This window comes from Pan troglodytes, chromosome 3 (genome assembly GCF_028858775.2).
Source record: "Pan troglodytes isolate AG18354 chromosome 3, NHGRI_mPanTro3-v2.0_pri, whole genome shotgun sequence".
NCBI classification, from domain to species: Eukaryota; Metazoa; Chordata; class Mammalia; order Primates; family Hominidae; genus Pan; species Pan troglodytes.
The window spans coordinates 126656208-126684070 of NC_072401.2; the positions used below are offsets into that span (position 1 = coordinate 126656208).

The 27863-nt window shown below is 34.2% G+C and overlaps 1 protein-coding gene across 3 annotated transcripts in view; it reads left to right on the forward strand.

Annotated features, from left to right (window-relative positions):
- The window catches only part of FAT4 (FAT atypical cadherin 4), a 179535-nt gene extending 152016 nt beyond the window's left edge, over nt 1-27519 (forward strand). For 2 of the 3 annotated variants that reach the window (XM_009448247.5, XM_063809835.1), the window contains 7 exons: nt 460-767; nt 8114-8199; nt 9096-9275; nt 11675-11799; nt 13454-13671; nt 19317-19578; nt 21876-27519. In XM_009448247.5, the coding sequence (XP_009446522.2) occupies nt 460-767; nt 8114-8199; nt 9096-9275; nt 11675-11799; nt 13454-13671; nt 19317-19578; nt 21876-23743 (3047 nt within the window). In that variant the 3' untranslated portion in view covers nt 23744-27519. The remainder of the gene's footprint in view (nt 1-459; nt 768-8113; nt 8200-9095; nt 9276-11674; nt 11800-13453; nt 13672-19316; nt 19579-21875) is intronic. The other variant, XM_054683363.2, reaches the window with a different exon arrangement.
- The last annotated feature ends 344 nt before the right edge of the window (nt 27520-27863 follow it).

Genomic DNA, 27863 nt, shown 5'->3' on the forward strand with positions numbered 1-27863 from the left:
TTCTCGGGAAGCTGAGACAAGAGAATCGCTTGAACCCAGTAGGCAGAAGTTGTAGTGAGCAGGCACTCTAGTCTGGGGAACAAGAGCAAAACTCTGTCCCAAAATAAAAAAAATAAAAAAAAAACAATAAATTTTGAAACGTTTCTGGGAAAGAAATCTCTTCAGACATACTCCATTCCACTAAGCCTTTCATTTTGAGAAACAAAACATACTTAGATATGTTCCCTAATTAGACAATGAAAAATAATTACATCAGTTAATCATTTCTGCCATGTTTTAAAGATCATTCATTCATAAAGATCATTAACTATTTTAATTTTAGTTTAGATGAAATTTTTTGGAAAGTAAAAAAAGTTGTTAAAAGATATCTCATTTTATAATTCAAAAATATTTTAATCAAAATATATAATAAAATTTTCGTGAAATTTTATGCGAGTTTGTCAATTTTCCCTCCAACAGGTGTCTTTGGAAAACACTGCGAGTTGAACAGTTATGGATTTGAGGAGTTATCATACATGGAATTTCCAAGCTTGGACCCCAATAACAACTATATTTATGTCAAATTTGCCACGATTAAAAGTCATGCCTTATTGCTTTACAACTATGACAACCAGACAGGCGACCGGGCTGAGTTTTTGGCCCTTGAAATTGCCGAAGAAAGACTAAGATTCTCTTATAATTTAGGCAGTGGTACATATAAGCTCACCACCATGAAGAAGGTGTCAGACGGACATTTTCACACTGTGATTGCCAGGAGAGCAGGAATGGTAAGATATTTCATTTTATTGTTGTTGTATATCCAACTGGATCTTCAAATAAAGTATGAATTGGGGTGCAAATCATGTTAAATTAGGTTTATTCATTAAATGAACACTTTAGTTATGAAAAACTTAGGCATAATATTTTTCTTTTGCTCATGACAACTCTGTTCAAAAACAATAAAAAGGAGAACAATTGAGAAAATAGCCTAGTGCGTGAAAAAATTTCATTGATATTTTTTGTATGTTTTTAAGGCCATGTCAGGACTATACTTAAAATAACTACCTTTCTTTCCTAAGTATTTCTGCCTTGACTAAGTATTTCTGCCTTGACTGAAGAAACAATTTAGGAACAGAGGAGACTTTTCTACAAAATCTACATAACATAACTTAATCAAAAACACTTTATTGTTAAAAAATGGTAACAATAGTCTTAGCTAGTCATAGTCTTTTTGCTGGTGGAGGGTCTTGCCTTGATATTGGTGGCTCCTGACTGAGCCAGGTAGTAGTGGCTGAAGATTCATGGTGGGGGCTATGGAAATTTCTTAAAATAAAACAACAGGAAACGTTGTCACATTGATTAACTCCTTTTTCATGAAAGATTTCTCTGTAGCATTTGAGGCTATTTGATTGATACCATTTTACCCACAGATGAAATTGTTTCAAACTTGAAGTCAAGCCTCTCTCAAACCTTGATGCTAATTTATTAATTAAGCCTATGGAATATTCTAAATCCTCTGTTGTCATTTCAACAGTGTTCACAACATCTTCACCTAGAGTAAGTTCTTAATAAACCGCTTCCTTTGTTTATCCCTAAGAAGCAGCTTCTCATCCCTTCATGTTTGTTTTGCAAGATTGTAGCAGCTCAATCACATCTTCGGGCTTCACTTCAGATTCTAGTTCTCCCACTGTGTCTACCACATTGGCAATTACTTCCTCCATTGAAATCTGGAAGCCCTCAAACTCATCCATGAGAGTCAAAAATCAACTTCCTCCGAACTCCTTTTAATATTTGATATTTTGACCTCCTTCCATTAATCATGAATGTTCTTCATGGCATCTAGAATGGTGACTCCTTTCCAGAAGGTTTTTAATTTACTTTGCCCAGACCTATCAGAGGAATCATCATCTGTGGCAGCTATAGCCTTATGAAATGTATTTTTTAAATAATAGGACTTGAAAGTCGAAGTGACTCTTTGATCCATAGGCTGTAGTCTGGATGCTGTGTTAGCAAGCATGAAAACAACAGTAATCTCCTTATACATCATTGTCAGAGCTTTTGGGTGACCAGGTGCATTGTCAGTGAGCAGTAATATTTTGAAAGGAATCTTTTTTTCCGAGTAGTAGATCTCAACAGTGGGCTAAAAAATATTCAATAAACCATGCTGTAAACAGATGCACTGTCATCCAGGCATTTCTGTTTACTGATAGAGCACAGGTGCAGTAGATTTAGCATAATTCTTAAAGACCCTAGGATTTTTAATATGGAAAAGGAGCACTGGTTTCAATTTCAAGACACCAGCTATATTCACCCCTGATGAGAGAGTCAGCCTATCCTTTGAAGCTTTTAACCCAGGCATTCACTTCTTTTCTCTAGCTATGAAAATCCTAGATGACATCTTCTAATAAAAGGCTGTTTTTTTACATTGAAAGTCTGTTCTTTAGTGTAACCACCTTCATCAATGACCTTAGCTAGATCTTCTGGATAACTTGCTGCAGCTTCTATATCACCATTCACTGCTTTGCTTTGTACTATTACCTTACAGAGATGACTTCTTTCCTTAAACCTCATGAGCCAACCTCTGCTACATTCCAACTTTTCTTCTGTACTTTCCTCACCTCTCTAAGCCTTCATGCAATGGAAGAGAGTTAGTGCCTTTTTCTAGACTAGATGATGGCTTAAGGGAATGTTGTAACAGGTTTGATCTTCTATCCAGACTGCTAAAACTTTCTCCATATCAGCAATAAGGTTATCTTGCTTTCTTATCATTTGTATATTCACTGGAGTAGCACCTTTAATTTCCTTCAAGAACTTTTACTTTGCATTTACATCTTGGCTAACTATTTGGCACAAGAAGCCTATTTGGCCTATCTTGGCTTTCGACATGCCTTCCTCACTAAGCTTATTCATTTTTACATTTTCATATAAAGTGAGAGAAATGCAACTCTTCCTTTCACTTGAGCACTTAGAGGCCATTGTAGGGTTATTCGTTGGCATAATTTCAGTAGTGTTTTATCTCAAGGTACAAGGAAGCCTGAGGATAGGTAGAGAGACCAGAGACAGATAATTGCTGGAGCAGCCAGAACATAAACAACATTTATCAATTAAGCTTGCCATCGTATATGTCACGGTTCATGTTGCCACAAAATAATTATAATAGTAACATCCAAGGACACTTCACTCATCACAGATCACCATACCACATAAAATAATAATGAAATATTTGAAATATTGTGAGAATTATTCAAATGTGACTCACAGTCACAAAGTAAGCACATGCTGTTGGAAAAATGGTGCTGATAGACTTGCTGGATGCAGGATTACCAGAAACCTTCAATTGGTAAAAAATAAAATATCTGCAAAGTGCAATAAAGTGAAGAGCAATAAAATGAGGCATGCATGTATTTATAGATTATATTGATTTTATTATGTGGCTTTCATGTTACAAGAATGACATATCTATTTAGGACTTGTGTTTATTAAATAAATGCTTTATAAAGGAAAATGCATCACATCTTTTCTTTATTAATGTTTGAAAATATTTGACATAGTATAATAGAATGGAATGGCTTATTTATTTTTTATTCTTTATTTATCTTCACAACTATCTCTCCATATTTCCCCCATCTCTAGCAGCTATCAAGGATTTTTAATAAGAAAATGCTAACAAATCTGTCTTAAAGTATTTTTGCACTTTAACTTTGAGCCTTTAAAAGTGTAGTTACTGGTGGCCAGGCAGGGTGGCTCACGCCTGTAATCCCAGCACTTTGGGAGGCCGAGGCGGGCGGATCACGAGGTCAGGAGATCGAGACCATCCTGGCTAACACAGTGAAACCCTGTCTCTACTAAAAATACAAAAAAAAAAAAAAAAAAATTAGCCCGGCATAGCGGTGTGCGCCTGTAGTCCCAGCTGCTGGGGATGCTGAGGCAGGAGAATGGCGTGAACCTGGGAGGCGGAGCTTGCAGTGAGCCGAGATCTCGCCACTGCACTCCAGCCTGGGTGACAGAGCAAGACTCTGTCTCAAAAAAAAAAAAAAAAAAAAAAAAGCAGGGTAGTTACTGGTAAGATTTATAATTCACCCTAGATAAAGGAATTGTGTAAAATGTTAAATTGTCTATTAAAAAGAAAGTCTAGCCAAAACAACAAAATAAGTGCCCTTAAATCATTTTAAATGAAAAAACTTGGTATGTAAATGATTATAATTGTATTTCTGACTTCATGGCAATCTTTAAAATATATGACAACTTATATAGTCCTTAGACTGATCATATGAATCATACATTTGTGTGACTATAGAGAAATTTTTGCCACTAAATGTATGGAATATGTTATATTGCTGAATGCATATAAGCAATATTCAGAAGTAATATTTAAAATGTTTTTAACCAAGCTTTTGCTAGTTTTTTTCCCTATGACGCGTAGTTAATTTTAAAGGCTAAAATTTATGCAATCTATAATTACCAATTTCATAAGGGCGTAAGACAGAAACTACCTTATAATATTAATTATTTTTGACCAATACACATAACAGACAATCTATTATGAAAGAACAAAATTTGTCATTTGATCTCAGGAATATTTTATAAATCCATGTTTATTTTGAATTGGCATCAGATACAATGACATTTCTCTCCTCCACTCTAATTTACTACAACATTAAATGAAATTTAAGCAAGTTTTAAAATACAGAACTGTTTTTAATTATGAGGGGGAAAAAGAATAATTATTAGCTCTAAATATAACCAATTGATTGTGTCAACATGGTCAAGGGTAGCTGCTCAGACACGTCATTCACGGATATCGCCACATCCATCAAACTGCATTCAGGGTCCTACCAGGTTATTAAATGTATGTTACTTGAAATATTGGTGAGAAAACAACAGAAGTATTGTATGGTTTTTATCAATCATTTTAGTTATAGATGATTTTCCATTTCCTTTTGAACTTAGTGTTAATATTTTCCAGCTGGAACATTTTTCTAATATATTTAATTTATATAGTGTTTACTTAATAAAATTACCCCCAACATTCCGAAAATGATGTCAAGACATAATGTTATATTTTATATTTTAATTCTAATATGCCCACATTTCCATATTATTGTAAAGGTTAATATTAATCATAATTAAAATTTTATTTCTGTGAATTAAGTGCTTAAACAGGTGTTGGTCACCCTGAATTATCACCAACACAACCCACATATAACCTTTTGAAGTAAAATAATGGAATATTTTACTTGATCTTGGTCTCAATGAAGTTTACATTATGAGTAGTGCCTAAAAATCCACCTGACTTTAATGAACATTAGTAGAGGTATAACAAACAAATCTTGGATAAAATATATTTTCTGATTAGTATAGGTTACTGCACTGATTTTTGCTTGAGATTTTAAAAATCCAGCATTCTCTGGAAGAATATAGATTTAATCAATTCTAGTATTCCTGATGATTGATGTAACCAGAAATATTGGGCCTTAAAGAATTAGAAAAACATTTAGAGATTGATATATATAGATTGGGCTCACATTAGCCATAATAATATCCTAAAACTGATGAGTAATAGTAGACATCACCTCACCCCCATTCTCCACACATATGTAAGATAACCATATTTCTGATATGTTGTCAAGTATACTATAATGTAAAATAAACGATTTTACCTGATGACCTCCAAGGTCTCATTAAACTTCATGAGCATTTGATTCTATCAGACAAGGACATGGGAGCAAGAGGTGAGTGGAGAAGGATGCAGTTCATTTGTATTATTGTGACCATAGTCATCAATTTTTAATAATACCAAATGTGAAAAAAACTCTGTCATTATTACTTGAGTCATAGGAAAAATGTCTTCCTGTTTCAGAAAACATCCAAAATAAGGCCCCTACTGGATTCTGAATTTGTCATTTTCTACATTTCAAAATAATTTTGGTTGGAAACTGGCAAAATCATTAACCTCTAAGCTTTAAGTCATTGCATAGTTGGGATAAAACATTTTAATTTATGGTGGTAAAGCTATAAAAATTCAACAGTAAAAGAGAATTTAACTCTGAAGATTAAATTGCATAAGCTTACTATTAAAATAAAACATCTCCTCCATTATTCTTTCTTTGAGTTGTATCAGCAAGCTTTTAGATGTATACGAAATATTAACAATGACTAAAATATAATTATGTTATCCAAGGTTATTTTTCTAATTGAGGCATTTATAAATATCCATGTGGTACTTTCTAGTTTATGATACTTTTAGGGATCTCTACAAGGATACTTGCATAATATATGTGGAGAGATGTGTTCAATCAAGTAGTCACCTAAGCAGCAGAAGTTGAATTATAAAAACCTAATACTGCTTTTGAGATTGGGTGTCACCACATTTTACAGATAACTGAAAATAATCATAACTATCAAAAGAGTAAACTATATGGGGCATGAATGACTTGCCAGAGAATTGGAAGTATAAATTTTTCCTACAAATGTTAGTATTTATTATAATTTACTTGAAAAAAATGGCAAAAAAATTCCATGTGGCTCACAAGAGTTTACTGTATAGAGCTTATAATAATTAACTTAGAAACATTTAAGAATATGTTAGCCAGTAATATTTGATAAACAATTAATACATGGATTATACATTCACCTCAGTCTTTGTTTTTAAAATGTGAGATACTTCAGATAAATTTTTACAAGTCTCCCATTTAAATATATATTTTATGGATATTGCCTAAAAATCATAAGCAATATTGATAAAAGCAGGATATTAAGGAAATTAATCATTTTCATTCCTAATGAAAGTGGCCTGATTTTTTAATACAGAAAATTTGATATCCAAAAACTTTGTATTTAAGTTTGGCATGTTATTAGTCAACTTGCTTAACTTCCTGCACTGTTTTCTACATTTGCTTTGCTCTTATTAAACTGAAATGATAAGCATCCTGATAAATGAATAGTTGCATTGTATTTATATTTCTCTGCTACATATGTAACAAATTTGGATTAATCCTGTCTGTGGCATTCGTAAATTTAGAATAACGCTTTATTGTCTGCATTGGGAGAAACCTTTCAACCTCTTGTCCATTCGGATAATGAATTATTGCTATTCCTGTGATTTACTGGCACTACACTCCATCCTTCTTACAATTTCAGCAAGTAAAGTGTGCAAAGTTTGTCATTTGTCAAATTTTAATGAAGTTTGGGGAACAAAGGAGGTGTATCACAATAGCATTGGAGATTACACAATAATATGGATATACAACTTTGGTCTTAGACTGCACTGCAGCCATCCTCAGTTGCTGGTACTCATTATACAGGACTCTGACTTGTATGGTTATCATGTTCTGAGGCCTTTTAACCATAAATTTATGACTTTGTTTATCAATCAAAAGGAGTATTCATATGTTCTACTAAACAGAAGGCTTTTGTCTCAAGGGAATACGCATCCCTTAAAATGCAAAAATACTACTTAGTCATTATTTAAATACTATTGGGGAGTTTTTACTGTAAAGTGATCTACAGTAATACATCCTGATTATACAGAAATATGCTGTAATGTTATTTATAAATAATTATTCTTAACAAAAATGAGAGGAGCACTTACTTGATTTGTTTAACAAATTTCAAACTTTAATCCAAATATTTAAATTTTCATAGATTCCTATATAGTATTTATACTGTATTTTCCTAATCTTTTTGTAAATGTGGCTGAAATCATATTAGAATAAGACTTTTGAAAATCCAAAATTAAGTGTCTTTTGTTAACATAGCTTGACAGTACAATAAACACGTTTCTTAAGATTGTAATCTACAGGAAGATGTTTCAGACCTATTGTGTATTATTCTAAAAAAGATTAACGGCATTTTTATCTTTTTTCACCTATAAAACAGGGGAGCAGGAGAGGATTTTTAAAGGTACCCTTTTACCTCTCATAGGTATAGATAGTCATAATTTTAGTTTGAGATATCAAAGAAACATGTGCCCATGATTCAATATTATAATTATGTGATTTATGCATTAAATCAAGATGTTATCATAGTTTCTAAGTCATGTTCACATAGAAGCAAGTCATGGGTAGTGTTGGCTGGAAAGGCTAATAGGGACGGTAGAACTCAAAGTTGAATGTTTCTTTCTCTTGCTTCGTAGGCAGCCTCCTTAACTGTGGACTCCTGTTCTGAGAACCAAGAGCCAGGATATTGTACTGTCAGTAATGTGGCAGTTTCAGATGACTGGTAAGGAATAGGATTAGTTTAATTTTTATTATTACTTAAAATTTTTTAAAATAAACTTTATACCTAAAAATAATTATAGGATGCTAAGTAGTACATAAAGCTTAAGATATTTTATTTCCCTCTCCAAATTTTCATAATATAAAATAGTCAATAATTACTGTGCAAAATGTGTTAAAATGTGTGAAATGAAGTGGTAGAAATAAGGATAAAATTGGAGAAAAGGAAATTAAATATAGCCAGTAGTCTTTGGAAAGATTCATGAAATAATTGCATATGACCTTCATTCTGAAAAACGTGTAGGATAAAGACCTCAGTTCTTTCAAATGCATTTCTAAAAGTTTATGTGAAAATTATTAACAGATATTTTTCCATAGCACTTAAAGCTGAGCACAGCAGTAATCTACCAGAAAATAAGTGATTTTAATAGGAAAAATGATAAACAGAGAAAAATAAGTAGTCACGCATCATGATGCATCATTCATTGCCTCAATCAACTTATTGGCATCCCTTGCATTGATCAACTTACTGATATTCTTTATCATCTCTTCAGGGAAGGAGCAATGTAATCTAACGTAAATATTAGAGTTGCCACTAATTCTACAGCATTTTATTTTCTCTCTGAGAGTATGCTCCTTCTTGTTGACTCAGTATTGTGATAATATACAGCTAACTTGACTAATTGAAAACATAATTTCCATAAATATTATTATTTTTCATAATTCGGAAGTCTAACAACTCTGTGTGTGTATTGGACACTCTTCTACATATTTTCCATTGAAATTTATCACACTATAATAAATGTCAAAAAAGCTATATTCACTCTTTTTCGAACTAAACATTATACTAAAAATGTAATCTTTTGACACTAATATTTATATCTTCCATTATTTATTTAGGACTCTTGATGTTCAGCCAAATAGAGTTACAGTTGGAGGTATCAGATCTCTAGAACCAGTCCTTCAGAGAAGAGGACACGTGGAAAGCCATGATTTTGTTGGGTGTATAATGGAGTTTGCAGTCAATGGAAGGCCTCTGGAACCCAGCCAAGCTTTGGCAGCACAAGGCATCCTAGATCAGTATGGCGATTTTATTTCTTACTGTTTTAAAGAAAAAAAATGCAAAAAAAGTATGCTTCAGTGAGCATCAAAAGATGAAATTATTATGCTCAAATCTCTAAAAATACCAAATGATTTACATTGTTTTGAATTTTAAATACTATACCTTTGAAATTTTGGCATAAAGTATGATATTTAATTAGAAAATTAATATGTTTCTAGATTCTTATACATATATATATATATATGCATGTGGGCATGTATATGTTTTATCCTCTTACAGAGAGTTGTGAAGATTAAATTAGTTAAGTTGGTAAATTATATAAAAAAGGGTTCCAGCACAGAGAGATATATAGATGTTAGCCATCATGGGCACATAGAACTTTATTTCACATTAAATAGTTTTACTTATAGACATACATATTCCTAAAAACTTGATACAGCTTTAAAAACAGGCAATAACTTGATTAATTATGAACTGTAAGGCTTTTTTATTTGATTATTAATTAGGTTTCTAGCAATAACTTAGGGATGTTAGAAATTACATATTTTATTTTTAAATTACTTTTGTTCATTATCGAAGTTTGAAAAATTCTGAAAAATACAAGGAAGAAAACAAAATTAACCTATAATCTACCCACCCAGAGACAACTACTCTTAGGTTATTGTCATGTTTTGACTGCTTAGTATCCCAAGATGTGAATGTGCTATATTTTAACTGTTGCTATACACTTTAGTTATTTCCAATTTTATTAATATACCAATTACCCTGTGATGAACACATTTTCACAAAAATCTTTGCTCACATTATTTTTTGGATGAGATTACTAGAAATAAAACTATTAAAGGCAAAGCTAGGAATACTTTCTAATGTTTGTAACTTAAGTATTTTAATAACATTTGCTATTTGCCTTTCTTTTCCTACATGTTGTTACTGTTTTGTTACAAAGTCACACTAGTTCGTTATTATTATTAATCAAACAGTACAGAAAAACAAAGGATTGGGATTGCTACCATTGTTAATACTTCGGTGTGCATCCTTTTATATCTCCGTGTTCACACAAGTACTTTTTTAAATATCGATTTTTTTTTTTCATTTAGAGATATTTTGTGAACATCTTTTTAGGTCAAAACCTACTGAAACAAAACTTTTAGACTTACCTTTAACTCCTCTGTTTCTGTTAGACCTTATGTCCAGAATGATGTTTCTGTTTGTTTGTTTGCTTTTTGAGACAGAGTCTTGTTCTGTCGCCCAGGCTGGAGTGCAATGGCGGGATCTCGGCCCCCTGCAACCTCCACCTCCTGGGTTCAAGCAATTATCTGCCTCAGCCTCCGGAGTAGCTGGGATTACAGGTGCCTGCCACCACGTACAGCTAATTTTTGTATTTTTAGTAGAGACGGGGTTTCACCATGTTGACCAGGCTGGTCTTGAACTCCTGACCTCATGATCCACCGCCTCAGCCTCCCAAAGTGCTGGGATTATAGAGGAGAGCCACTGCACCCAGCCTAGAATGGTTTTTAAAACATAAGTCAGTTAACTTTTCACTTCTTGGCTCAAAGTGCTTCAATAGCTTCCCATCTCACCCAGCTTCAAAGCCAAAATCCTGACCCTGAATGAAAACATTTTTATGATCTGCCATCTCCCTTCACTTCCTGAACATATCTAACTATTCTTCTTCTTGTGCCCTGAGCTCCAACCATGTTGGGCCTCGGTGTTTCTCAAACATGGCAGTACGCTTTCACTTCAAGGCTTTCTCACTGGCTGTTTCCTCTAGCTGAAATGATATTCTACGAGATATACTTCATTCCCTTATTTTATTTAGGTCTTAACAAAGATTAAGATTAATTCACTGCCTAATCTAAAGATTCAGCAAACCCGCAAACTCACTATACCCTTTCTCACCTTGATTTTCTCTATAGCTATTTTTTTCTTTATTTTCTGCCTCTTCCACAAGAAAAAATAAGTACTTCCTGAGTACACGGTTATTTTTTCATTACTTTACTTCCATGCTTAGAACAGTACTTAGCATATGGTAGGCATTCAATAAACATTAGTTGCATGAGTATCCTGATAGACATGTGTCAAAAAATATGTGGTCCCTGGATCATATGTATTAACCAAAGTGTTTATTTGACCAAGGTATTTTATTCAAGTAAGAATTAATTTAAAGAAGAAATTGTCACAGCTTTCTCATTATTATATAAGACATAATGTTTTTTGAATCTTCTTTAGTGTGAGGCAGACTATGTTTTCTAGGAAAACTTCTGGTTTGATTAGTTTCTCCAAATGTAGTTGTAACTTGAGCTTCAAATAATGGAGTGCTTGAAATTAAACAAGCTAATAAAAGTTTATATTGAGTTTTAGCAAACTTCTCCTCATCTTTTATGTGCGTTATTGTTCTCATTATGATTTATTTTAGATGCCCTAGGCTGGAAGGCGCTTGTACTCGCAGCCCATGCCAACATGGTGGCACATGTATGGATTACTGGTCATGGCAGCAGTGTCATTGCAAAGAGGGACTCACTGGGAAATACTGTGAAAAATGTATGTAAGGTCTTCCGTCTTCCCCTGGAAATTTTAATAACTATGAAAAGTAAAATATATGCACCCAAGTATGTAATCAAATTAAAAATTATGCTTTCATTCTAAATATTAAAATATTAAATGGACAATAATTGGTAAAATACAGTGACATTTTAAAAATTATTTTTGTAACCTGAAGAAGAATGATATCCTTTTAAAAAATCGTTTACTAACTAAATCTCTAGCTTCCACTTTAAAGGTATTTTATTCACTTATTTTTGTTTGTTTTATGTGTTAGAATGCTAGGCAATCTAAAAGATCAAAGGTTATAGTTAGGCTTTTTTTCATATTATCTGCCTTTGGGGGATATTTTTCTGGTGAATTTTTGTGCATAAAAAGGTATACACACTAAATCACTCAACACTGAGATCAAAACATCATACAGAGCCATCATAATATGTTAAAATTAATGTTGATACTTTCATTTTAATGTACAAGTAGTAGAATTAATTTTGAATATTACTTTTTTAAATCCTTTCATCATTGTCTTCTAAGCCTAATGTTATTATTTAGACATTAATGATGTTCATATCATCATTAGAAAATGGTGCTCTCTAATTTCGAGCTGCACATTTCACTAACTAACCCTAATGGTTCCTCTTTTGTAAAAATTCTTCATTTTCAAACAAGTGGTTACTACTTAACTCCATTGCAGGTATCTGACTACATTTAAGGAGTCATTTGATTAAATTATATTATGAAAACAAATAGAAATGCATAATAAAATTGAGGATATAATATAATCTAAAAGGTCTTAGCAGAAAGTGTAATTGTGTGTAATTATATTAGATATAATGAAAACATAGAAAATATATATTGTCATGTGATTTTCAATGTAATAAATATTTAATAAGGAGCCTAATTATATCTGAAATATGAGTCATTGGCTAGATAAATACCAGAGACACTTTTTCTTAAATCATGATATAACTCACATACTATAAAATGTATTCTTTTAAAGTGTATCTTTCAGGGCTGAAATCCATTTGAGCTCATTTTCTTAATATTCTTTCTTTAGCTATATTATTTGTTTCTATAACTTAAGCTTCAATATTTCTGGAATGTGGATTTTTTCAGATTACAATAAACTATAATATACATACTGATTATACATGATGATAAATTATATGTGATGATTACTGAAAATAAAGTTAGTTACCGATGTAAATACTTGATTGAACACTTCTTTGTCCTAATTTATAGCATACTAGAGACTAAAGATTACAAATCATTTTAACCATGCAAACATATATTTTGGAAACACAGTGAAAATGATTACAAACAAATTTTTCAAGTACATATTACCAACAAGTGCCTGTCTTTAGATATTCATAATTTACGTAATGTGGCAAATAGTTTAGTAAAATATTTCCCAAATGGTTAATGACTGTCATAGAGTATTTTAATTTCATGGTTCTGAAATGCATTTAAACATGTGAAATCAACTTATATAATGATTCATAAATGGAAATTATTTTTTAAGAGTAGAGTTGGGGGACATTAATTCCCAGAACGACATTTTCATTGTCCTTTTTATATTTTTGTCACTATAGAAAACACTCCAAGAAATGCCAAATGAATGCATTAATTTTCCCTTTTTTCCTTTGACTTCCAGCTGTTACTCCTGACACTGCCTTATCATTAGAAGGCAAAGGGCGCTTGGACTACCACATGAGTCAGAATGAGAAGCGGGAATATTTGTTAAGGCAAAGCTTACGAGGTGCCATGTTGGAGCCTTTTGGTGTGAACAGTCTGGAAGTAAAATTTAGGACCAGAAGCGAGAATGGCGTTTTAATCCATATCCAAGAAAGCAGCAATTACACTACTGTGAAGGTGAGATAAAAGCTAATGGTGACTTCATTTGATTAGACCGCCTGCCGTGTAGTGGTTTAAATCACTTCCCCCATAATTTCTGTCCTTTTCTTTACAACCCATTAGAGTTCTGACTAATGCTGGGCACTATTCCAATGTCATCTATCTTAACTATTCCCCAGGCATTGGCCAGAGTAACAAAGATCTGAATGGTTTGGTTTCTACACACTTTTGTGTTGCTTTAGAGTAGAGAACCCTGCCAGGTAGGCCAGCACACAAAGAATTAGTTGCAATCTATTTTTCTGGTAAGAATTTATATCACTTATTTTCTTACTTTTAGACAAAGCAAACCAAAAATATAATGTTTGTTTGAAATACAAAAATATTTTTCTCCAACAATTATTTCAAATACTGATATGTATATGTCAATTGACAGGATTAGAATAAGGAAAACATTTTGAAATAAGCAAAAACATTTTGAAATTATATGATTTCTGGAGCATATATTCAACTCTCTATATAAACTCTGTGGAGTAAAGTATATTTGGAATTCATTATAATTTTACTTAACCTTTCCAAATAATTTTTAAATAATCTTAAAAATTATACTTCATGAGAACAATGGATTTATCATTAGGCTTTTACATAATTTGTTTTTTCTTATCTGTAAATAAGATACTAAACTTATATACAGATGAATAATTTCATTAGATATGCATTTTTGCATCGGCCCTTAGCTTTCTGAAGTTTTAAACCTATATTCTGCTTTCTTTCCCACAAATAAGTCATCTCCTAGACCAACAGTTTGTTTAGTTTAGTTATATTTACTGCCTTCCATTAATATTACTTTGTATCATTCTACTGATAATTTTTTATATAAATTTTAGTAAATTCTTAAGATAACAAATCCAGATTTCCTGAATTATTTTCATCTATTAGTCAATATTTAATAACTACTCCAGGGATAGTTCCCAGACAAAAAGAGCAATTTGTTCAGAAAAATTATTTGGTTTAATTCACATATAATACTAAAAATAAAAATAGATGTTCACTTCTAAACTTCAGCCTCTTTCATCCTCAAAATTTTTCTCTGTGCAAGCCAACCATGATTATGTTGCATATAAATATATTTAATAAGTAGTACAAAAACCAATATTTCTTACCTTCTCAAATGATAATTCCTCTAGTCCAGTCGTTTCCAACTAGGATAGATTTTACCCCCATGGGACATTTGGCAATATCTGGAGACATTTTCAATTGTCACAGTTAGGAGTTGGGAGAGTACTTCTGGCGTCTAGCGGTAGAGGTCAAGAATGCTGCTAAACAGTAGCACTTCACAACGAAGAGTTATCTGGCCCCAAATATCATTAGTGCCAAATGGCAGACACTCTACCCTTTTCCCTTACAAGAGAACATCTTCAGGTTTTAACTTTACCTCTATTGAAGCAAAGGACCCAGTTCCAGAGTTAATAAAACAACTGTAAAAGAGAACACATAAGCCATTGTATTACATTATTATCTGGTACTTATAATTTTCATTGAAAATGGTATTAGAAGTAAACAAAGTAAAGAAGCAAAAAAAGAAATAGATCCTCATCTTCTATAAGAAACATATTTTATATGGTTTGAGAGGCTTTGACATTGAGGTCTGTGTGTTATCTGTTAAGCTGCTTCCAAGTCTTCGTGCCATTTAAATGACATATGAAATATTTCTGTACTAACGTACACTTAAAGCCAAGGAATTCAGTCAAAATACAATGTGGTTGAAAAAAATCAGAGACACATTTTTTTCTTCACTAAGGAAAAAGCTGAATGTCAGGATCCGTTTTTGTCACCATAAATTCTTCTACTTCCAACAGGACAGCGCATACAACTCCAGATTTTGTTAGCTTGGTAGCAATAACTTAATTTTTTTTCCTGAAAGGAAAGTAAGTGCAAATTAATAAAAAAATGAATAATACAGACCAAAATGCATAGTTTTGTATGAAAATTTTGAAAAGAAGCTTTTCAAAGGGGCTTGGCAGGTAAAGAGAATAGGTAAGAAAAAATAACAACAGTGAATTAAGAATAACTAAGTAAACCGAAAGAAAGTGGCTGTTGTAAGCAGGCAAATTATTTGGATGATAGGAATATCAAGTGCTTATACAGATTAAGAAGCTAGTTAGGATGGACTTTTACTTATCAATTAGCTTATTGGTCACCAAGACCCCAGGGTTCCGTTTTTTTTGTTGTTTTTTTGTTTTTGGCTCCTTTTCTGATCCTTTCTTTAACTCTTTCTTATGGTTTGCATTCTCTCTCTCTCTCTCTCATTCTCTTTTCTATCATTCTTTCTCTCTCTCTCTCTCTACAGACACACACACACACACACACACACACGCAGACAGAAGATGAGGACATTTTGTGAAAAATGAGGAAGGGTGTTGGGTAAATGGGATTCCATGTGGCTAGAAGAGAGAGAGGGTGTCAGTGTCAGGTGTGGGCAGCAATAGTGATGAAAGGAGAGAGAAGAATATGTAGAATCAATTGGGTCTATTCAGAAAAAGAAAAAATTAAGAAAAGAAAGTTTCAGAGAGAAAGGCAAAAGGAAAGCATACTTGTGTAAAACTTTGTAGGCCAATATTTAACTCATTTCACAAATCTCTTCATTCATGGCATACCCTATAGCTCCATATTTGATGTTCTGTAATAATAGTAATGTGATGGACTTTATTTCTACTCTAAATCAGTTCTTTTGTTTTGTGTTTGTCTGGTTTTTTTAAGTGGGCAACATAGGTGATGCAGAATAATTGGAATAAGGAATTCAAAGCTCTATAGATTCAAATTAAATAAATGAACAAATAAATGCAGTCATCAGTTGCATAATGACACGAATACATTTTGATAAATGCATTGTTAGGTGATTTCGTTCTTGTGCAAACATCATAGAGTGAACTTGCTCAAACCTAGATGGTACAACCTACTATACACCTAGGCTATATGGAATAGTCTATTGCTCCTGTGCTATAAACCTGTATGGCATGTTTACTGTACTAAATACTGTAGGCAATTGTGACACAGTGGAAAGTATTTGTGTATATAATCATATCCAAAAATAAAAAAGGTACAGTAAAAAGGCTGCATTGAAGATTTTTGGGGGGATGGGGGACAGCCTGGGCAACAGGGTCTTGCTCTGTTGCCCAGGCTGGAGTGCAGTGGCATGATCTTGGCTCACTGCAGCCTCTGCCTCCTGGACTCAATGTATCCTCCCACCTCAGCCTCCCAAGTAGATGGGACTACAGGTGTGCGTCACCATGCCCGGCTAATTTTTGTATTTTTTTTGTAGGGATGAGGTTTCACATGTTGCCTAAATTGCACTTACTGTGACTGAAGCTTGTAGGACTGAAAGTTGCTCTGAGTCAGTGAGTCATTAAGCAAGTGGTGGGTCAATGTGAAGGCCTAAGACATTATTATACACTTCTGCAGACTTTATAAACACTGTATGCTTAGGTTACATTAAATTTATCAAAAATATTTTTCTTCAATAATAAATTAACATTAGCTTACTGTAACTCTTTTAGTTTATAAACTTTTAAAATTTTTAACTTTTTTCTCTTTTGTAATAACAATTAAAACACAAATACATTGTACAGCTGTACAAAAATATTTTCTTTCCTTATACCCTTATTCCATAAGCTTTTTTTCTATTTTAAAAGTTTTTTATTTCATTTTAGTTTTACTTTTAAACTTTTGCATTAGTAACTAAGAAACAAAAAAACACATTAGCCTCAACCTACACAGGGTCAGTATCATCAAATCACTGTCTTCCACCTCCACATCTTGTCCCAGTGGAAGGTCTTCAGGGACAATAACACACATGGAACTGTCATCTCCTATGATAACAATGCCTTCTTCTGGAATCCCACCTAAAGGACCTGGATGAGGCTGGTTTACAGCTATTTTTTATATCATTAGAAGCAGTACCCTCTAAAATAATGATTTAAAAAAACGGTGTAGTAAATGCATAAACCACTAATATAGTCATTTATTATCATTATCAAGTATTATGTATTGTACATAATTGCATGTGATATACTTTTATACAACTGGCAGCGCAGTAGGCTTGCTGACACCTGTATCCCTGCAATGAGTAATTCGTTCTGCTATGACATTACAATGGCTACTGGGTCACTAGGCAATAATAATTTTTCAGCTCCTATGGTTCATCATTGACTGTTTATTAATAAATAAAACCAAGCAAAAATTAGCATGATGTTTTAAAAGTGAAGAATTATATAAGTGTTAAGTACAGTACTGCCAGGGAGAAGGAAAACATTAAGAATGTTATAATGGGAACTTATATTCTTATCCACCCCAATTTGTGGTATATTCCAAGTACTCTTTCATCAAAAATTTATTGAATAAAAGGATGACATGAAGAAATCAATTAGGAGGAAAGAGCTGGGAGAAAGCTTTTCCTTTTTTTTTTTTTTTTTCAAAAAGGACTCTAGCTATAACCAAAGAAAGTTGCTGTTTTTACTGTGTGTCATGAGATGTTGCCCATTTGATGAAATGTTATTGTCATTTAGCTAGAATTTTCTGTTTTTTTTTTTTTTTTTTAGTTTGGTACTGAAATATATTATTATCTGGAAAAATTGGCTTTAATAAAATATTGCTATATGAATAACATATGTAAATGTGTTAGACATCTTTTCGGTAAAGTACAAATGAACTGATTTTTAGTTTTACCAGATGTGTTTGTTGCATGTAGAAATAGCATTTGATCTGAGTGACAAAATAAACTGATCCATCTTTTCATTCCCGTTATTTGAGGAACAGTGCCACTGCATCCCCCTGCCAACACACCAGCTCTGTCTGGCAGTGGTAACAGGATTATGCTCCCTGAACCAAATGTTCATTTTGCCTCATAAATTATCTCATTTTCTAAAATGGTCTACTCAGGATACTGGAAACTCGGTAGCTGGAAACTGGAGTGGGAGCACCCTGTTACACAATGTTCTCCTGGACAAAATAAAATAAACCAAATATCCCTTAGATAAATTGTAAAAGACAGCCAAAGTGAAGGCTTGCCCAGACACCTCATTAAGAATTCACTCTTTGTTCATCATAGTTTTTGATCTCAATAAATGATATAAACAATAGGCATCATTTTTTCCTAAAATTTGTGTGTAAAAGATGAGAGGTAAAACAATTATTTTCATCTTTATTTTTAAACTATGCTTCTTTTTTAGCTGAGCATTCTTTTTCTTTTTGCAAGTGGTTTTCACAATTTTTTAGTACTATGGGCCTTTTACTAAATGAACCAGCATAACACACTCCAATGGCAGGTTGTCATTGGAATACAAATAATTTTAAAAGGTATAATTTAATTATCTTAAATGGACTTTCACCCCTTTATTATTTCAATTGTGTTCTGGAAAATAATTCATCAAGTTTTGAGAAATTAGGTATACATATAAGAATACATTGAAAACCTTTGAAACTTAAATGTAAAAGTATATGTTGCCTAAAATTAGAGACAAAGTGTGTAAGTATATTCTAATACAACCAGATTCTTCAGCTATTCTATCTGCTGTAGACTGGTCAAAAATTTAAGTTTAGTTTTGTTAATGATTTTTATTTAAGCATACCATATTTTAATTGCATACTATTTTTAATATGTTTTACAGATTAAGAATGGCAAAGTACATTTTACATCCGATGCAGGAATCGCTGGGAAAGTGGAGAGAAATATTCCTGAAGTATATGTTGCAGACGGCCACTGGCACACTTTTCTAATTGGGAAAAATGGAACAGCAACAGTATTGTCTGTTGACAGAATATATAACAGAGATATTATCCACCCTACTCAGGACTTCGGTGGCCTTGATGTGCTTACTATATCACTTGGAGGAATTCCACCCAATCAAGCACATCGAGATGCCCAAACAGGTAAATGCCTTTGTTAAGTAGAGTCACAAGGGAAGTAAAATTGTTCTTCAAAAAGTAATTGCTTTTTCTTGTGGCAAGACTACACATTTAACATGAATCTCATATACAGTACAATTTCATTCAATAAAATTTATGTTTAAAAAAGTAGTTTGATGTCTGATAATATCAATTATAAGTATCCTAAGAATGTCATAACTATCTTCACAAAGTTTGTAATAAACTATTAGCCACCACTTTCTCGAGCAGCTTGCATCTTTCTTACCAAGGTTGTAATTCAGTCCATAGTGTTTTGATGCTTTGCTTGTCCACCAAGCATTTCATATACATTTGTTCATTTATTTATTCATTCACAGCCACTCTCTTCATAGACCATTAATGGAGACAAACATTAATCAAATTCTTACACAAGTAACTGCATTATTCTAATGTGTGATAAATAATACAAATGAAGAATGTAGAATTCTAAAATATAATGAAAAAAGATGAAGGGGAATTTTGCTGTGGAATTGACATGTATACATAAATCTGAATGATAAGGAGGAGGATGAAAGTGTATGAAAGGTTAATTTATGTTGATAGGAATTTTTTTAAAGAAATCGTTTAAGCCAAAGTTATAGAAGACAGCACATTGGAGGCTAACATCATAGGCAAATGATGAAGTTGGAGAATGAAGCAACTTCCTGACCATGTTGCAGTTTTGGTCTTATTTACAGAGCAATGGGAAGTAATTGAAAACTTTAATCACAGTAGGATCAAGTTAGATATGCAGGAATATTACAGATCATTCAGGCTACAACATGGAGAATGAATTGGAAGAGGACACGAGTGGATCTACAGAAATGAGTTGGGATCTGGGCAAGATGTCTTCTGAGCTCCTACTACTGTGGTGGCTGAGGAGTTAGAAAGAAATGGATAGGCAAGAAATATTCTGGGAACTAAAATCAACCAAACTGTTAGTGATTATGGTAAAATTCAATGAGGTTTCTACTTCTCAACTCAAAGAAGGGTAGGTCAGCAAGAGAGGAAACTGCAGAACCCTCCAAAAGCAGCATATGTCTGAGAAATATTAGATTTGGTTTGGGACATTTTGGATTTGAAGCATCTTTGAGAAAATCCTTTGGATGGATGGGCTGGAAATCAGAAATAGACTTTAGCTGGAAATATATATTTAAGAGTGTTCAGTGTCAAGCAGGTAACTGAAGTACTGGACATGGGTGTGATCACCTAACATGAGGGCGTAGAGTGAAAAGAAAGCCTGGGACCTCATCTTGATTAACTGTAAGAGTTAATAGTTATGTAAAGGTGAATAAGTCAGAAAAGGAGACTAAGTAATAGGAAGAAAATCAGGAGTGTAGGAACAAAAGGAAAAGATGTCACAAAAGCGCATGGAAAAAATATATCAAGAATGAGAATGTCACTATGGTAGAATGATGCATTAAAAAAGAGGGAAAAAATGCATGTGAGAGTAATAGATTTAAGGCATAAAAGTTAAAGTCCAGGTCATAAGTCCTTTTTATATGGTTATTATAGAATGTTGTGAGGAAACAAGCCAATGGAAATTACGCTTTTTGTAGTGTCAAAATAGATTGTTGGGCCCTGAGATAGGAATATCAGCACTGTTAGCACACTCAAGTGTAATGAAGTGTTGCTTAACTTTGCATTTTATCTTTATCATTCCCCTAAGGAGACACTTAATATAGTCTAAACTTTGCCATCCCCAAGTCATAAAATGTTAACACCAGAGATATGTTTTAATCGCCTTTTAGAGGCCCACAAACCATTGTAATAGCTAAGATTTTTTTCTTTTGATCCCCAAGAACCTATGTTCCACACCTTTGGTGTATTATCACCTTCAACGGGAATGCATGATTTAGTAGTTGAAGCCATTGGCCTATTTCATGTTCTTTACAAATTTAAAAAATATATATTTATTTGTATGTATTCAATTTTTGGTATATGGGATGTAAAAAGGAAGGAAATTGATAAATAAATGAGTAAGAAAAAGAAAATTCAGCCTGCCCAAGTCATTCATAAATCTTCAGAATGAGTGGGATTCAAGCAATCTGACCCATGTTTGGTCATGGTAATCTTAACGCACCTTGCTAAGTTATAAGATGCACAGCTTAATTATCTTTCAGCTGGATGATGGTTCTGAGACTGAGGTTTCTGTATTCATGTATTCACATGAGGTGATTGTGGAGCTTCTCTTTACAAGATCCCAGCAGTGTAGTATAAGCTCTTTTTTTTTTTTTTTTTTTTTTTTTTGTAAAAAGCCTTCCTCCTTCTTCTTCTCCCAGCAGGTTTTGATGGCTGCATTGCTTCTATGTGGTATGGTGGAGAAAGTCTTCCTTTCAGCGGGAAGCATAGCTTGGCCTCCATCTCAAAAACAGATCCCTCAGTGAAGATTGGCTGCCGTGGCCCGAACATTTGTGCCAGCAACCCCTGCTGGGGTGATTTGCTGTGCATTAATCAGTGGTATGCCTACAGGTGTGTCCCTCCTGGGGACTGTGCCTCCCACCCGTGCCAGAATGGTGGCAGCTGTGAGCCAGGCCTGCACTCCGGCTTCACCTGTAGCTGCCCAGACTCGCACACGGGAAGGACCTGTGAGATGGTGGTGGCCTGTCTTGGCGTCCTCTGTCCTCAGGGGAAGGTGTGCAAAGCTGGAAGTCCTGCGGGGCATGTCTGTGTTCTGAGTCAGGGCCCTGAAGAGATCTCTCTGCCTTTGTGGGCTGTGCCTGCCATCGTGGGCAGCTGCGCAACCGTCTTGGCCCTCCTGGTCCTTAGCCTGATCCTGTGTAACCAGTGCAGGGGGAAGAAGGCCAAAAATCCCAAAGAGGAGAAGAAACCGAAGGAGAAGAAGAAAAAGGGAAGTGAGAACGTTGCTTTTGATGACCCTGACAATATCCCTCCCTATGGGGATGACATGACTGTGAGGAAGCAGCCTGAAGGGAACCCAAAACCAGATATCATTGAAAGGGAAAACCCCTACCTTATCTATGATGAAACTGATATTCCTCACAACTCAGAAACCATCCCCAGCGCCCCTTTGGCATCTCCAGAGCAGGAGATAGAGCACTATGACATTGACAACGCCAGCAGCATTGCCCCTTCGGATGCAGACATCATTCAACACTACAAGCAGTTCCGCAGCCACACACCAAAATTTTCAATCCAGAGGCACAGTCCCCTAGGCTTTGCAAGGCAATCCCCCATGCCCTTAGGAGCAAGCAGTTTGACTTACCAGCCTTCATATGGTCAAGGTTTGAGAACCAGCTCCCTAAGCCACTCAGCGTGCCCAACTCCCAACCCTCTGTCTCGACACAGTCCAGCCCCTTTCTCCAAATCTTCTACGTTCTATAGAAACAGCCCAGCAAGGGAATTGCATCTTCCTATAAGGGATGGTAATACTTTGGAAATGCATGGTGACACCTGCCAACCTGGCATTTTCAACTATGCCACAAGGCTGGGAAGGAGAAGCAAGAGTCCTCAGGCCATGGCATCACATGGTTCTAGACCAGGGAGTCGCCTAAAGCAGCCGATTGGGCAGATTCCACTGGAATCTTCTCCTCCAGTCGGACTTTCTATTGAGGAAGTGGAGAGGCTCAACACACCTCGCCCTAGAAACCCAAGTATCTGCAGTGCAGACCATGGGAGGTCTTCTTCAGAGGAGGACTGCAGAAGGCCACTGTCTAGAACAAGGAATCCAGCGGATGGCATTCCAGCTCCAGAATCCTCTTCTGATAGTGACTCCCATGAATCTTTCACTTGCTCAGAAATGGAATATGACAGGGAGAAGCCAATGGTATATACTTCCAGGATGCCCAAATTATCTCAAGTCAATGAATCTGATGCAGATGATGAAGATAATTATGGAGCCAGACTGAAGCCTCGAAGGTACCACGGTCGCAGGGCCGAGGGAGGACCTGTGGGCACCCAGGCAGCAGCACCAGGCACTGCTGACAACACACTGCCCATGAAGCTAGGGCAGCAAGCAGGGACTTTCAACTGGGACAACCTTTTGAACTGGGGCCCTGGCTTTGGCCATTACGTAGATGTTTTTAAAGATTTGGCATCTCTTCCAGAAAAAGCAGCAGCAAATGAAGAAGGCAAAGCTGGGACAACTAAGCCAGTCCCCAAAGATGGGGAAGCAGAACAGTATGTGTGAAGTTTATGTACTGGCACTGTAAAAATATAAAAACAAGAAATAATACTCAAACCATTGTAAAGTTGCTGACTAGGTTGGGTCACATTTGAAAAACAGGCCAGTATGGACTAGTGGTGGAGGGAAAACTTTAAAAATAATAACCACAGTGCTGCTGAAACAGACTCACAACAACTCTTAATTTAAACATGTGTGGTTGAATTTATTTCCCTGCATGCATTGTGTTTTGTAACTAGTTATGTGGCATGCAGCATTTGGAAAATTTTTCTTATTTACCAGTGTTTGATTTGTGATTTTTAAAAATTGATACCTTTACCATTGCAGAAAAGAACTTGTGCTTTCCCAGTGGCGTATGTGTATTGTTTCAACTGTATTATTATAATTATATTTTGCATTGCAAGATTCTTGATGTTAAACCAATCCTTGTAAAGTGTAAAAAGGAACCCTCCTATCGTGAAATGAAAGATTAAGTATATTAACACTTTTCAGAATGATAGTTTCTGTATTTGATGTTGCTCAGAAATGTCTGAGTATTTGAGTAAGTTTTACATGACAGTGGGTACTGAAATTAAGTCATTTTGTTCAGCACTTTAATGCTTTCTTATAGAATTGTCTTAAAACTTCTGGATCCTTGAGCAAATGATTATAGTCTCCTGACTTTCATGAGGCTTCCATTAGGAACAGAATGATTGCATGTTGTCCCCAGAACACTGCCACCTTGCTATGCGAATGATGTTCTCAGCAGCACTTCTAAAAAACACTCTTAAAAGTTATTTATTGAAAATTTTTCCTATGCTTTTAATATTTTAAAGAATTGACCTAAGGAAAGCTTATGATTGGATTTATTTTCCAACCAGATAACATTTACTCTGAGTACCCAGTTTTTATAATTTATATGAAATCAGATTTCAACACTTTGTCATTTTGTAGATCATTTTTTTAAATACGGTGTAAAAACTTTTTTTACACCTAAGCTGTGTTTTTGATACTGATATTTTCCTATGCTGAATAGTTTTCTTACTTTCAGGGAAGGTAAGAAAATACTTTTTTTATATTTGTTACTTATGTAACATTCATATTTTTCACATTTTGATATTTGTAACATACTGTATGCTTTCTACTTGTAAATGTCAACAATAGAATTAAAATATTTATTTAAAATATTTTGTATTCATAGTGTAATATTAATTTTTATCTTTCTATAGTCTTTGTATGCCCGATTGAGAATAGTCTCTACTTGTCAATAGGGTATGGCTACTTGAACTGTATTTGAGCAGCATCATTTTCTTTTAAAAAAATGTGAATATGGATCATTGCCAGAAGAGATATTTTAAAGTCACTTCAGTGCATTCCTACCTGTCAGAGTTCTTGGCCTTCCCTGGAGTATAATGAGTCTAGACTAGGTTGATCTTAGGGGACTAACTTTGTTAGGAAGCTGGTTTAAGCATTCTGGCAAGAAATGTTTGGAAATTCCCAGTAGAATGTGTTCACTGAAGACCAGCTTTAGATCAGTCTTACAGCTATAGAAGCAGCAATGAATTAGAGCTAATTACGGAAAAATGTCTGGGACTAATCTTCTCCAAGGACCCAGCCCAAAATTCTCTAAGTCCAAGGGTGGGTAGAAAGAATGATAGTGAAAGCTCCACTCTACATATGTATCTTTAATTTATTGATTACTCTGCTGCATAATTCTAAAGAAACTATACATGCTGTCTTAGCCAAGACAAACCTCTGTTTTCAGGAGTCATAGTTACGTCTTAAATAACAGGACTTTAAAAAATTACGTCACTATCTCAGCACATTTGTAATTAAATATCTGCCCCAAACCTAATATTCATTGAGAATACTCTCCTTTAATACTGACTCTACCATATTGAATAGGAATTTTAACGATGCGTAAATTAACACCCACAGATTGAGGCATATGCCAGAATTATTTTGTCATTTAATAATGTTGACATTATTATTTTTTTGTTTCAGATTAGGAAATGTAATGTGTATTTAATCTAAATCATGATATTCCTTTAGGTTTAAACACTGAATGTAAGATAATGATCTGATTTTCTCTTTTTTTGTCACCTGCAATGAGCCAACATGTTTTAATATTTCTCTATGAATTTTATAAATTTCTTCTCCAAATATGGAAACATGTTCATTGCTTTGTGTAACTCAAAACAGAATACATTTTTTAAAAAACTCTGAAGCATCTCAATGTCCTCAAGAATATAAACTCTATAATTTAGAACAGAGCTAAATGTAAGATGATAAACATGATTATAGTTAAGAGTAAAGGGGAAGGAACTTGGTGCCAAAATTTCATATTCTTATTCTCTAAGAATTCTTTGTGAGATAGAGAATTACTAATCCCTTGACTAATCAATCCCAGTTTAGGAACATGATAGGATTCTCATAGGACAATTTCTAGTCTTTGGTTCTTCTTGGAAATCTCTTCTACTGAAGCAAAGCCAATATTTATATCAAAATAAATCAGAAATATCTGAAATGAAGGTCTCACTTTAAAATGGACAGTAATACTTAATTTATTGAAATATTGAAGTGACATATGGTGTACTATGAGGGGGAGGGATTATAGGCAAATTAACAGATTAACAATCCCCACAAATTGAATGGTTGGTAGTGACTTGCATGTTCACACATAAAATTATGACCTGAGAATTTTAATCCATCCCCTGTCAAGTTTTATTGGATTTCCTGGAATACAGTTACTCTACTCTGTAGAGGGCAGAGCAACTCCATCTTGGATGCTCATCTTCCATGTCTACTTCTGATTAACCCCAGTTCTGGGAATGCCTCTAATATTTCCAGTATATCTATAGTTCCTTGTGTAAGAGCTTGTACTAACTGCAAATCCTGACCTTCGGCAGATTCACATAGCAGTCTTGCATTTCCATAAGGGGTCAGCTTCAATTGTCCTACACCTTTCTTTCCTATGATATATAATGCCTGGGCTGGGGGTAATGGTGCAGAGATCTGCCGTTTTGTCTCTCCACTGCCTGAGGCACAAGCATGGCTTCTGTTCATAAGTCCCCATTGAATGATTCTTTCTGAGCAGCTGGATATGTCAGTCAACTTCTTTCCTCAACCTGTCAGATTTTGAGGGTAGAGTTGCATAGACTGACTCACTGCAGAACAGACTCCTTTAGGCTCTTCTGCATCTGTGTTGTGGGGAAAATATTACTTTCTTTCTGGTGCATATTGAAAATACCCTTGCAGTTATGCTGTCGTAACTGCATGTGATCACCCTGCCACAAGTTCTGTGAACATGATGTGGCAGCATGACCCAGGACTTTGCTTACTCAGTTCTAAGGAGTACATTATTGTTGCTTTCAATGTCATCTTTAGAATTTTCTAAATTACTTGATTTTATCAATAGCTTAAGATAAATTAAAATCACTTTAAGAAAATGGAAGCTGCTCTGCCAGTGGATAGCCTTTTTTTTTTCTTATCAAATAAACTTGCTTTCACTTTACTCTAAAAAAAAAAAAACAAATGAAAAGAAAATGGAGCAGCAGAAGGTCCTGGAGCACAACTCCCCATTGCAGGTTGCTAGCAAAATACTTACCAATATCAAGGCTGATGAGAAATAGAACTGGCTTACACTATTGAAAGTCATGTCCCTTATAGATATTTATAAGGGAAATAGAATATATTACAAAGTGGCTTTATTACTTCAGGCATTCCATCTCAGAACAAATCACTATTGTCAAGCAAATGCATTTTTATTTTATTAAAATTTAATATTATGGTAAAATACAACTGAGAAAAGTGAAAATATTTTTAAATTATGAATAAATAATACAGCAATGCAATTATTCTTTTTCTATTTTATGTCATAGATTCCATTTTAAAGGACTAACATTTCAAGATGACTGAACTTATCTTCACTTAGGAAAATAAACCTAGAAATAAAATACACTTTACACATTATTAGGCCATTCAGTGTGAAGTAAAACATTAAAGACTATGATTAGTATATGTCCCTTAAAATATTTAAAATGAAATGCCATATTATTAATAATTTACATGTCTGTTACTACTGAGCCAACCAGCAGTTTTATGGGTTTGTCAGTCCAAGTGTTATAGGTCAGTGTTACAGGTCAGT